The sequence below is a fragment of the Tupaia chinensis genome, unplaced genomic scaffold (genome assembly GCF_000334495.1).
Source record: "Tupaia chinensis unplaced genomic scaffold, TupChi_1.0 Scaffold000283_2, whole genome shotgun sequence".
Lineage (NCBI taxonomy): Eukaryota > Metazoa > Chordata > Mammalia > Scandentia > Tupaiidae > Tupaia > Tupaia belangeri.
Window position 1 is genome coordinate 634,805 of NW_006159767.1, and position 12,212 is coordinate 647,016.

A 12,212-nucleotide genomic window follows, 5' to 3' on the forward strand; every position below is an offset into this window, starting at 1 on the left:
GGAACAGAAGACATTTTGTCATCTGACAAGCCTATGTTTCAGTCCTGGCTCTGCCTCTTATGAGTCAGGCTGTTTAACCTGAGTCTCAGTTTCCTCGTGGGCCTCAGAATTCCTGTGGAGATTTTGGAATAAAATGATGAAGTGCTGGATGAGGATTGCTATGCTCTGAATGTCTAAGTTGCCACCACACTCATATGTCGAAATCTAACCCCCAATATGTCGGTGTTAAGAGGTGGGGCCTTGCGAGGCGATTAAGCCAGGAAGGTAGAGCCATTGTGAATGGGATTGGTGCCTTAATAGGCCCAGGGGAGTCTGTCTGCCCCTTTGCCATATGTGGGCACAGCAAGAAGCTGCCATGATGAAGCAGAGAAAGCTCATCAGACACGGGCTCTATAGGCACCTTGATGTTGGACTTCCTAGCCTCCAGAACTGTGAGAAATCAATATCGGTTGTTCATAAATATCCACAGTCTTAAGATATTTTGTTAGAGCACCCCAAGCAGACTTACACATTTTGTGTTTACTCCCTTATTCTAATGCTAGTTTCCCACCATCCCTTCCCTGCTCTTTCAGTGGTGGATGCCTGCTTCTAGTCCAAAGCAGGGCTGGCTCTCTGAAGGTTAGTTTATGTAGGGAAGGAATGAACCTTTTGTAATGGTTATTCTTTTGCATTAGAAAAATCTCAGAAAATGAAAAGCACAGGACAGCTTTTGAACTTTAAACTTAAAACGGTGAGGCCACAGCTGCCTCTCAACTGCTGAGAAAGGAGGAGAAAAGCTAGCCCTCCCTAGAGCCTGCAAATCCCTGCCTTCTGCAGGTTCAGTGGTGGCGAGGTCTAAGACATGAGGCCCAGGGCTGTAGGGAAGTGGTGTAGTGGGGAGATACATTCTGAGTCACTTGGGAAGCAGGTAACTTCGAACTGCAGGAGGGCTGGGCCTGATGGCCAGGGAAGTAAGAGACCACGATGCTTAGTTTCCTTTTAGTTTTAAGAAGATCAGACAGAAGCCAAGGAATAGGTAAAACAGGATGTAAAGTTTATATACAAGAATATAATGTTTATCTGAAATATTTACAAGGTTGGCTAAAGCAATATTTGTACAACTTTTTAAGGTAACTACTATGTATATTACAGGTAAGCTACAATGGTTTAATTTGCAAAAATTAAGTAAAAGAATGTTTTAAACAAGGCTTAAAGTATTCAGGTTGATTATAAAATGTATTTGTTTTACCTTTTATTTAAAGAAATCACGCTAGGAGGAATGGTTAATGTGCTCTTTATAAATGGAAGCACTGCAGCTGGAAACACGTACGAGCGTGTACAGGCCACCGGTTAAGTTTGCAACAAGGATGCACAATGACAAACTCATCGTCAACAATACTTAGACACTGAGTCTTACGCTGGGGCAGAGGAAGATGCTGAGATAAGAGCCAGCTTTATCTCAACAGTGTTTGTGACCCCCAAGTTGGGGTTACAGAGAAAAGTGAGGTGATTTGGTGTTACGGCAACCTCAGTGTCAAGTGAAGATCAGCTGGTTCCATCCAAACAGAACCACCCAAACCCAACAGATCCAAGTCTCAGCTGCACGCCTTCAATGCTAGCTTTCACGTGAGCTGCTTGAAAACTTCCTAACAATATTCAGAGTTTTGTTCGTTTGAAGATTTCTACAAGAGTTGGGTGAGTTTTCCCTTCATGAGAAAACAGCTATCCACTCCTGAGACCTCTTACGGGCCTCGTAACTCAGAAAAGGCTGGGGATGCACATGTGAAAGGCGGGAGAAGCTTCTCCAGGCCGGGGCGGGAGCCGGTGGGACTGTGCTTCGGAAGGGCACCGGCCAGCCAGCTCGAGCCACGCGGCCCCTAGCACTGCAACTTGCGAATGCTGCGGGAGATTCGCTTGAACTCCCTCTGCCCCTTCTGCCACCGCTTTACCGACGTGATCACCAGCTCCCCGCCCTGCTTCTGTCCCATGACCAGATACGGTGCGTTGATGTCATTCAGCTCCTCGCAGGTGCACTGCAAGCTGTCTTTGAGCCACAGCACGGACTTCTTCAGGTCCCTCTCGGACACGCCGTTCAGCTTGTAAATGGTCTTGCTCTTTGTCTCCAGGGTGATCTTGGTGTCTCTGTTGATGTAGGTGATTTCCTTCACTTTGATTTTCAGCGCTAGGGGGACAGGGGCGGAGAGAACCGCACCAGTTATACGAGGGAACACAGCCAGACCGAGTTCCCCAGCCCACCCAGCCATTCTGCTGCGTTCCTGTGCAGCGTGGCCTGCGGGCCAGAAGCTTCCTAGACCTAAGGGGCTGTCAGAGGCTGCAGGTAGGGGGGTGGGAGCTGGGGCAGCAGGTGGCTCTGTTTCTAAAGCCTCAAAGCTTTGGGCAGGCACTTTGTTTCAAATCAGCCACCCTTTTAGAACTCTTTCTCTTTGCAGGACTCAATTATCGTTCCTCCTCTTTTCCCAGCCCTTGTGTTTGTGAGTCTGTCGCATGTGGTAACTGCTCTCCCCAACAAATGACTGCCCCCATTGGAAACTGCGGCATGAAAAGAAAAGGCCTGACTCTTTCGGTGAAACCCGATCCTTCTGCGGCCATAAACTTTAAACTCAATTTATTATGTCAGAGGGGTTTTTGGACAAACCTGTAAGGAAATTGTAGCACACAATCATTGTTTTCTAAAGAACAGATTACGGGGGGGAACAGAATGGATCTTACAGCTGCTTTTGATTTGGTAAAGTAACTAGGAGAAAAAAATATGCAAGACTCTTTTTTTTTTTTAAGAGCACAGCATGTTTGGCCATAAAAGTGTTTTTCTGAAGACCTCATCCTCATAGGCGTTCATTGGCCTGTCCCAGGCCAAGGCGTTTACGGATCGTGTATGCATTGTTTCCGAAGAGTACGTGCCCACTCATTAGAATGCGAGGCCCAAAGTAAGTGGTTTACTAGAAAAGGCACGTTTTATAGGCGTGGGCAGCGTGCTCTGGGAAAGAACACTCTACAGACGGTACATGTTGGAATTAAATTTCAAGACTCCATGAAGGCAGGAAAAGCCTAGCATTTTTTAAGGCTGGAAGGGGTCATCTTGTTAAAATCTCTCGTTAGTATACGAAGAGTCTGCAAGGAACTTGCCTGAGGTTCCAACGTCCTTGCCTAGCGTGGTATTCAACTCAGAATTCTAGACTCCAAACTCTCTCTCATAACGCCACTAGAGTCTCTTGAGGCAATGCCAATTTCTTCTTCTTCTTCTTTTTTTTTGTTTTGTTTTGTTTTTGCCATAGGGTGTGTGTGCTTGCCAGAGACAGGGAGGGACAGACAGAGAGAGGGAAGGTGAGAAATCATCCCCTTGGGGGAATGGCTGCGCCACAATCCCTTCTCCTTCAGTCTCCTGGGATTAGGCATGCACGCACATGTGTCCAGAATGATTTTCAAGCCAGTAGGTCCAAGACTCAAACCATTGCTGGCCATGTGGAGAGCCAATGTCTTAACTATCACACCACCTGCCGGCCCTAAGACAACATCAGATTTTTTTTTTTTTTTAATCCTGGTTGGACCATTGACTTGCCTAACTCCAATGTGTCTTAAAACTCTTGGTGCTGGGTAAGACACTGGACTCCCACATGGCCAACCACGGTTCAAGTCCTGGACTTGATGGCTTGCTTCCTCACTTTTTCTCTGTAGTCAAATTGAAAAATGATCATGAGGGACCAGCAGTTAGCGTAATGGCTATGTCGCTGGACTCCCATGTAGTTGACTGCGGTTCGCGTCCCGGGCCCGGTGGCTTAAAACTCATGCCGGGCGCGTGTGTGTGCGTGCCCAAGATCCCGAGAGGAGAATGGGGAGAATGGATTGCGGTGTGGTCATCCCCCCTGGGGGGTGATTTCTCGCTTTCTATCTCTCTGTCTCTGTCTGGCGAGCACACGCGCCCTATAGCAAAAACCTCTTAAAAAAAAAAATGATCATGATGAATAAAATTAACTGAAATAATTTTTTAAAAAAGCACTGAAAACTGCTCTGTATAGATGAGTTCCTGGTTTTGGTGGAGCTTAATGCATAAATTAGCGATAGAGAACGTTTTGTGTATGTGTAATTCTTTACGCTTTTCTTCTCTATTTTTTCTTAATACCAGAAAGGGGCTCAGACTGCGCCTGTCCTTCCGGTAGACCAGGAAACGGCAGGTGTCCGACCAGGTCTATCGAGGATTTATAACTTGCCCGACCACGGTTCTGTCTGATGTGAGATGCATCCTAACCTTAGTGCTGAATCTCAGAGCTCGTGGGATTTAAGTCATGGACTAGCCAGGCGGAAACGGTGCATGTCCCGTGGCCTCTGCACAGAGGTGGGGGCTGGGAGGGCCCCACAGCGGGAAAGTGGGCTGCCCACGCCACTCAGAAACCTTGTCTCGAGCACATAACTCATTCCTTGCCACCAGGAAATGCCTTACTCCTCCTTCCCGAGCTGTAGCATAACCAGCTTTGCAAACGTTCACCATGGGGACACGTTAGAGACTTCGTTTCCTCTGTTTGGGTTTTCAGCTGTGACCAAAGATAGGGAATCAAAACCCCCAGATCACTTTTCCTGCCCCAGAGGAGGAGGTGGGAGGACAACACTGGCTGGTTCCAAGGCAGACCACTCGTACAGGGAGGCGGGCTGAGTTTCTCTATGAGCAGCGCCAGCCCCCGGGAGGAAGGCCTTCTACATGTGCGCTGCATTTCGGACCACCACGAGGAAGAACATGATGCTCGCTCAGACGACACGTTCTCTGTCACTCTGCCTCGCTTGTCCCTTCTGCCCCCAATGCTCCCCACGGAGCAGGCAGTACGGAATACTTACAAACCATGAGCACACGACGTGCTTCCTGGAACTCAGCTTCCTTCTCCCTTCGTGGGTGGGAAGGAGAGGGGGGTAGGACACGTGTCGGCAAGGCATCTGCGCGTGTGAGCTCTTCCGTGTGCCGACCTCCATGTCGTTTAGGAAGTTTCCTCTCTCTCAAGGGCGAGAACACGGGGAACACGCACACACACCCATCTCTCCTGCTCAGGTCTTCATAAGGCATCAGGCAAATGGAATGTGTGTGTGTGTGTGTGTGTGTGTGTCTCCTAAATCCAACTACTTTGGTACCTGGGACACAACATCCCACTTTTTCGTGGAAGCCAGGAGAGAGCTCTGCGTTACATGTAGCACAAATGACACCGAAGTACCAGAGGAAAATCGCATTCTTTTTTTTTGAGAGGTTTTTGCTATAGGGCATGTGTGTTAGCCAGAAAGACAGAGAGAGACAGAGAGACAGAAAGCGAGAAATCACCCCCAGGGGGGCTGGCCATGCCGCAATCCCTTCTTCTCCATTCTCCTCTCGGGATCTTGGGCATGCATGCACACATGCCCGGCGAGAGTTTAAGCCACCGGGTCTGAGACTCGAACCGTGGTCGGCTACATGGGAGTTCAGCGACATAGCCATTATGCGAACTGCCAGTCCCGGAAAATCGCATTTCAATAGCGTGTTCATGTCACTTTCCTTCAGTGGCATTTTTCTGTCTTGCCCTTAATCAAGTCTCATTGCACAGAAGCTGGGCACCAGGGTTTGGGAAGGTCTGGGGAGGCGGGCTCAGCGCTATCATGCTGAGCATTGTATGCACGTGAACACAGACACACGGAACCCTCCCAGCCCCACGTGCGGCTCTCCCCGAGGGGAAGGGCTGCTTAGGACCCGAGCCACTTCCTTTCCCCCCCTTCCTCAGGAGTATGAACCCTTTCCTAACACTGCGGCTGCGGTTGTTCTGGGACCAGTCAGGGCTAAACCCAGGACACTTGGTGGAAGAGACGGTGGCTGTCAAGAAATGGCCGACTGTTTCCAGATTCAGGGACACAGCCAGGTCTGATTTCGGGGCTGACATGGGAAAGAGATGGGAGGGCACCACAGAGCGAGCTGGAGCGACCTCCCCGGTCTCTGGGGCTTGGCTGGGTATGAACATATTAATGTGGACCTGGCAGAGTCTGCTGAGACAGAGCAGGGGCCGCGTCTGCTCACCAGGAAGCGGGCATCTGCCTGAGTTAGCAGCCGCAAGTGTACCAGCCACTCTAAGATGTCATGAGGTGCCTTCCCCGGGGCCAGCAGACGCAGGACTGGGTAAGGTGCTGGAATCCCACGTGGCTGACCAGGACTGAGTCCCACATTCAGAGGTTTGAAGCTCACGCCGGGCACGTGTGCCCAAAATCCCAAGAGGAGACTGGAGAAGGGATCGTCGCGTGGCCAATCCCCCCAGGGGTGACCTCTCACTTTTCCTCTGTCTCTCTGGCAAGCACCTGTGCCCTACAGCAAAAATCTCTCCCTAAAAAAAACCCCAAAATCAAAAACGGTGCCTGCACTCACAAAGGGCAAGAACACCTTGGGAGTCAGGGTGACGGTCTTGATCACTCTCGCTCCAGACCAAGCACGGATCCCGCGTCTAGCCAGGCTCCTCCCCTCCCTGGGAGCCTGGGACCACAGATCAGGTGCTGGTGGAGTTTTGTGTAGTCTCCAACCCTCTCCTCTTATCATGGTCTCTTAAAGGGACTGACTTACTCTTTATGGGACTTGGAGAACACAACACACATTTTTTTTTTTTTTGGAGAGATTTTCACTGTAGGGCGCGTGCGCTCGCCAGACAGACAGAGAGAGACATAGAGACAGAAAGCGAGAAATCACCCCCCCAGGGGGGATGGTCACGCCACAATCCCTTCTCCTCCATTCCCCTCTCGGGATCCTGGGCACGCACGCACACGCGCCCGGCGTGAGTTTTAAGCCACCGGGTCCGGGACATGAACTGCGGTCGACTACGTGGGAGTCCAGCGACATAGCCATTACGCTAACTGCTGGTTCCCAACACACATTTTTTTTGCTATCTCCAAGCATCATGTCCTCATAGCATCTTTTTTCAAAAAATTATTTTAGTTAACTTTCCTTCTTTATTTATTGTAATTTGTCCAGAGAGATACAGAGAGACAGAAAGTGAGAAAGCAAACCACCAGGCCCAGGGCTCGAACTGCAGCTGACCGGGTGGGACTCCAGTGCCCTTAACCACCACGCCACCTGCTGGCCCCCATCATAGCATCTTTTATGAATCTTGCTAAAGTAAATTTAGCAAAGCTTAAAGACAATTATTTGCCAAAGTGTGGCAAGTGTATCTAGAGGTATTCATGAAAACTTCATAAAAAGCTTCTTTTAAAGATTTTTTTTTTTTGGAGAGATTTTTGCTATAGGGAGCATGTACTTACTGGAGAGACAGAGAGACAGAAAGTGAGAAATCACCCCCCCAGGGGATTGGCCACACTGCAATCCCTTTTCCATTCTCCTCTCAGGATCTTGGGCACGCATGCACATGCACCGGGCGTGAGTTTTAACCTGCTGGGACCAGGACTCAAACCATGGTCAACTATGTAGGAGTCCAGTGACTTAACCAAGACGCCATCTGCTGGTCCCTTAAAGAGATTTTTTTAAGATGATGTTTCAAGGTTGTTAGGTCAACTAGGTTAGCTGTATTCTCAGCAAACTATTCTTTCCTTTTTAATTAAGCCCTCCTCCCCCGAATGATTAACCAGTGTTGTGGACACATTCGTTAGTGATGGAACATAGAGGAATAAATTATCATCGGTTAGGAATAAAGATCTTTCCATTTGGTACCAGAGTCGATTTTTTTTTTGGAGAGGTTTTTGCTATAGTGCGCGTGCGCTCGCCAGACAGACAGAGACAGACAGAGAGATAGAAAGCGAGAAATCACCCCCCAGGGGGGATGGCCACGCCACAATCCCCTCTCCTCCATTCTCCTCTCGGGATCTTGGGCACGCACGCACACGCACCTGGCGTGAGTTTAAGCCACCGGGTCTGGGACGCGAACCATGGTTGACTACGTGGGAGTCCAGCGACATAGCCATTACGCTAACTGCTGGTTCCCAGAGTCGATTTTTGTTTGTGGTCAACGTAAAGCCTGACATTGGTTTTGCTACGGCTACTTTTCACATTCCTTCCCTCCGTACACCTGCCGGATGATGAGACTGGCTCAAGATTATGCTTGCTGGCAAGAAAAATCTAGAATGAGATTTATTGGGTTGTCGGGAAAGTCATGGTGCATTTCTGTAGAGAAAAATAAGTGTGGCACTGAAAATTGATCATTTGGGGCTGGCAGGTGGCATGGTGGTTGGGGCACTGGACTCCCACATGGCCAACCACAGTTCACGTCCTGGACCTGGAGGCTTGCTTTCTCACTTTCCCTTTTTCTGTCTGGTCAAATAATACTACTACTACTAATAAAGAACAAATGATTCTTTAAGAAAATTGATCATTTGGCTAATTGTCAGTATTTTCCACTGAAATGAACAGAGACTCTCACCTAAAAAGATAAAACTCAAGACAAGATAGTTATGCAAGACCTAGGACAGAGCCATGAGAAGAGTTTGGGAGAAATGAACTCCACTGCAGTTTTTATCTGTCACGAGCAACATGTAAAGACCTGCCCCTTGAGGTTTCGCTGGTAAATGGAACCTCTGGCAGTGAAGCCTGGTACCGCCGCTGGGGTATTACTCACCGAAGTCATTTTTACAAAGCGTCTCCATTATGTCGTTGTCGTCCTCGTTTTTATTTTTGCAGGCTTCACATACCTTCGGAGCTGGAAAAGTGAAAGGCCGTCTTTAGTAGGTTTGCTTAAAAGGAAACAGCAGGCGGCATTTAAACAACTGGCAGGGGTTTACCCCGACTCCAACTTCTGCCCCTCTAGAAACACAAAACCACTCCCCGGAGCGGGCCAGTGGGCTGCAGGGCATTCTATCTGTAGGTTTGTTTTTTTGAGAAGCTCCGTATCCTTCTCCACGGTGGCTGCAGAACCCACATTGTGTGCTGTGGAAATGTACGGTGATCCAATGTAAATTTAAAAAAAGGGATCACTCATTCCTCAGAGAGTGCCCTGTGCGCCCCATCTTCAGCTGGGCAATGAGAGGGACCCAATATTATATTAAATGATGACTCTTCAGATTAAAAAGGAGTTGGATGGGACTCCTATGTAGTCGACCACGTTTAGAGTCTCAGACCCGTTGACTTGAAACTCATGCCGGGCGTATGTGTGTGCGTGCCCCAAATCCTGAGAGCGGAGAAGGGACTGTGGTGTGGCCATCTCCTCTGAGGGTGACTTTTCACTTCCTGTCTTTCTGTCTCTGTCTCTCCAGCAAGCGCATGTGCCGTGTAGCGAAAAAAACCTCTTTCTGGGGAAAAAAAAGGATTTGGAGAGTGGACAGGTGTGTGGACCTAGAGTTCACTGGACAAGGTGCAACTTCCCCAGCTCTCGGACAAACTCAGTCTGAAGAAGTCATTGCCAAAGCCTCTGTAAGCAGAAAGTGCCCAAGAGCCAAAGACTCTTGAGGGCGTTGGGAAAACTGGTAACGATAAAATACTGTTAATATCTTTTTTCTTTTTTCTTTCTTTTTTTCCCCATAGGGCAGGTGCGATTGGCAGAGAGAGACAGTGAGAAATCACCCCCCAGGGAGGATGGCCATGCTGCAATCCCTTTTCCTCCATTCTCCTCTCAGGATTTTGGGCACGCACACGTGCCTGGTGTGAGTTTCCAGCCACAAGGTGGGGGACTCGGATGGTGGCCAGCCGCGTTGAAGTCCAGTGCCATAGCCACTCCATAAAACACTGCTGAAAAAGATGTTTTTTTCTTGGGACCAGTAGATGGCGTCATCGTTACGTCGCTGGACTCCCATGTAGTTGACTACAGCCGGGTTCAGGACAGGCGGCTTAAAACTCATGCCGGCGTGTGTACATGTGTGCCCTAAATCCTGAAAGAACAAGAGAGGAGGAGGGATTGTGGCGTGTTCATTCCCCCCCAAGGGAGGTGAGTGTGATTTCTCACTTTCTGTCTCTGTCTCACCAGTGAGTGCATGCGCTCTATAGCAAAAATCTCTAAAAAAAGACAAAACAAAAAAAGATGGTCTTTGGCAGCCCCAGGATGCCAGCAGGCTGTGTTCTGTAGAGCTCGGTGTCTGGGGGGGGGTTTCAAGGGACTTTTGTCTGGGTGGGGGTGGGGGGGGTGGCTGCTGTTGTCAGGACCCCACTGCGCTGTCTCCGTCTCGGGAACACATCACACTAACTGTGGCCTCTGGCTGTTTTCTCACTCGCCACCCCCTTGTATGTTCCCCAAGCTTGTGCTGGAGTTAGGCGGCATTGATGTCACTGTTATCGGCAAGCTCACTGCTACAAGTTCTCGCTTCTCTCTGTTTCAGACTCAGCACACACACACGCACACGCGCGCGCACGCACACCTGTTCCTGAAGACAGTCAAAGATGAAGCAAAACCATCTAGGGGGTCTGACCAAACCTAGGAATTAGCACTTATTCCAGAGCCTGCTGAAGACTCTTCTAAAAGCTTTGGATTTCATGGGAAAAGGAAAACAAAAACGTGTTTCCTTTCTGCCTTTGAGAGACATGTCTGTGTTCTCTTTAAAACGGGGGTGAAATGAGAAGGTTCTCCCTAATATACAATTTGAAAGTTCAAAGAACAAAACCTTCTGAGACTCACACTGTTAGACTTATTGATCAACTTGAAGAAGTAACAAGTACATGTCACAAACTGCCTGTTGCAGGAGAACAGGACTTTGGACAGGGGATAGTGGGTGCTCCCGGTGGGAAGGAAGGAAAACAAAAGCCACCCAGCAACCCCCCGCCCTTGGCTCCTCCCACCCAAACAAAATGAAACGTTTCCAATTAGGAGTCTCAGAACGTATATAAAATGTTACTAACCTGCACTGCTTGGGCTACAGTGTGTGTTGGGCAAATGTTTGAAAAATGCCAAACATTTGCAATAAATTAGAAATCTAGCCAATAAGATGATTGCAAACTCCCAGCGCCTGCCAGGAAAGACTGCTCACCAACTTCGCCTTTTCTTTAACTAATGATGTCTGTAGGAAAACAATCAGAGATTGAAAGAGATGCTGAAGCCCAGAAAGGGATCAGGAAACCCCTTCTCCGTCAGCCCCAGAGAATCAGCTCAGACACAATGTAGACGTTTTTCTTTCAGGAAGACTTCTCAAGAGCATGAGGTTTTCATTGCTTTGATGGTTTTTGCGCAGGAACGCCCCCCTCTGTTTTCTAAAAACCTGGGACACTTTTCTTGCGTGCTTTCCTCCAGTTAATTGAAACCACTCCTAAGATAAAAGCTGATAGTGACAGGGTTCCTGGAGATTCCCTTTACGCCCTCTTCCTCAAACACCCCAGCAGTCAGCAGCCTGACTCGATTTCCCACACTCTCCAAACCACTCTTGGTTTTATTTGCAAAACCTAAATTGGCACAGGAGGCAAAGGACCTTTAGAAAGTTGATGTGTTTATGCATCTGGGTCACCTTGCCTGCAGGGAGCTGTGGGACTAGAATCCTACCCAGCGGTAACGAGGTGTGGAATGAGGCTGAGAGGCGCCTCCGCCAGGGTGCCCACCAACCCCTCAGTACAAACCGGCTTCCACCACTCGCAGAGGGCAACGACAATTGTCCAACTGTAGAGAAAGCTGCCTCTCGGTTCTCCCTCTGGATTGTCCCTCCGAGTAGCTGGTAAAAGTCGGAAGGACATGGGGAGACTCGGGGTGGTGTTCAGATCTGAAACAGGCTTCTCGGGATGACAGATCAGAGAAGGCACCTACCCTCCCGGGACGGGCACCCCCAGCCCAGGCGCTCCGGGGCGCGGGGTGGGGCAGTGGTAAGAGGGGAGGCTTACCTTCCTCGGTGGCCGGCAGGAGGTGGTCGCTGCTCGCGAGGGGGATGCAGAGGTCGTTGTCCTGGGGGAACCGGTCGCACTGGAGCATGTCCGGCCAGGGGAAGCCAAAGGCGGACATAACCGGGGCGCAGCGACCCTTCACCTGCGCGCAGAGCGAGCGGCACGGCTGGATGGTCTCGTCCAGGTCGTCGAGGCAGACCGGGGCGAAGAGCGAGCACAGGAACTTCTTGGTGTCCGGGTGGCACTGCTTCATGACCAGCGGGATCCAGGCGCCCGCCTGCTCCAGCACCTCCTTCATGGTCTCGTGGCCCAGCAGGTTAGGCAGCCGCATATTCTGGTACTCGATGCCGTGGCACAGCTGCAGGGTGGCGGGGATCGGCTTGCAGTTGCTGCGCTTGTGCGAGAAGTCGGGCTGGCCGAAGAGGAAGAGCCCGCGCGCCGAGCCCAGGCAGCAGAGCGCGGCGAGCAGGAGCGGCAGGCGCGAGCC

At 49.9% G+C, this 12,212-nt stretch overlaps 1 protein-coding gene across 1 annotated transcript; it reads right to left on the minus strand.

Moving 5' to 3' along the window:
• Positions 1–1,012: 1,012 nt before the first annotated feature.
• Positions 1,013–12,212, minus strand: SFRP2 (secreted frizzled related protein 2; the record flags this gene model as incomplete). The annotated part of the gene is made up of 3 exons (XM_006150325.3): positions 1,013–2,161; positions 8,553–8,633; positions 11,726–12,212. Coding segments are annotated over 3 exons (873 nt in total), but the record flags the coding sequence as incomplete, so codon positions are not given.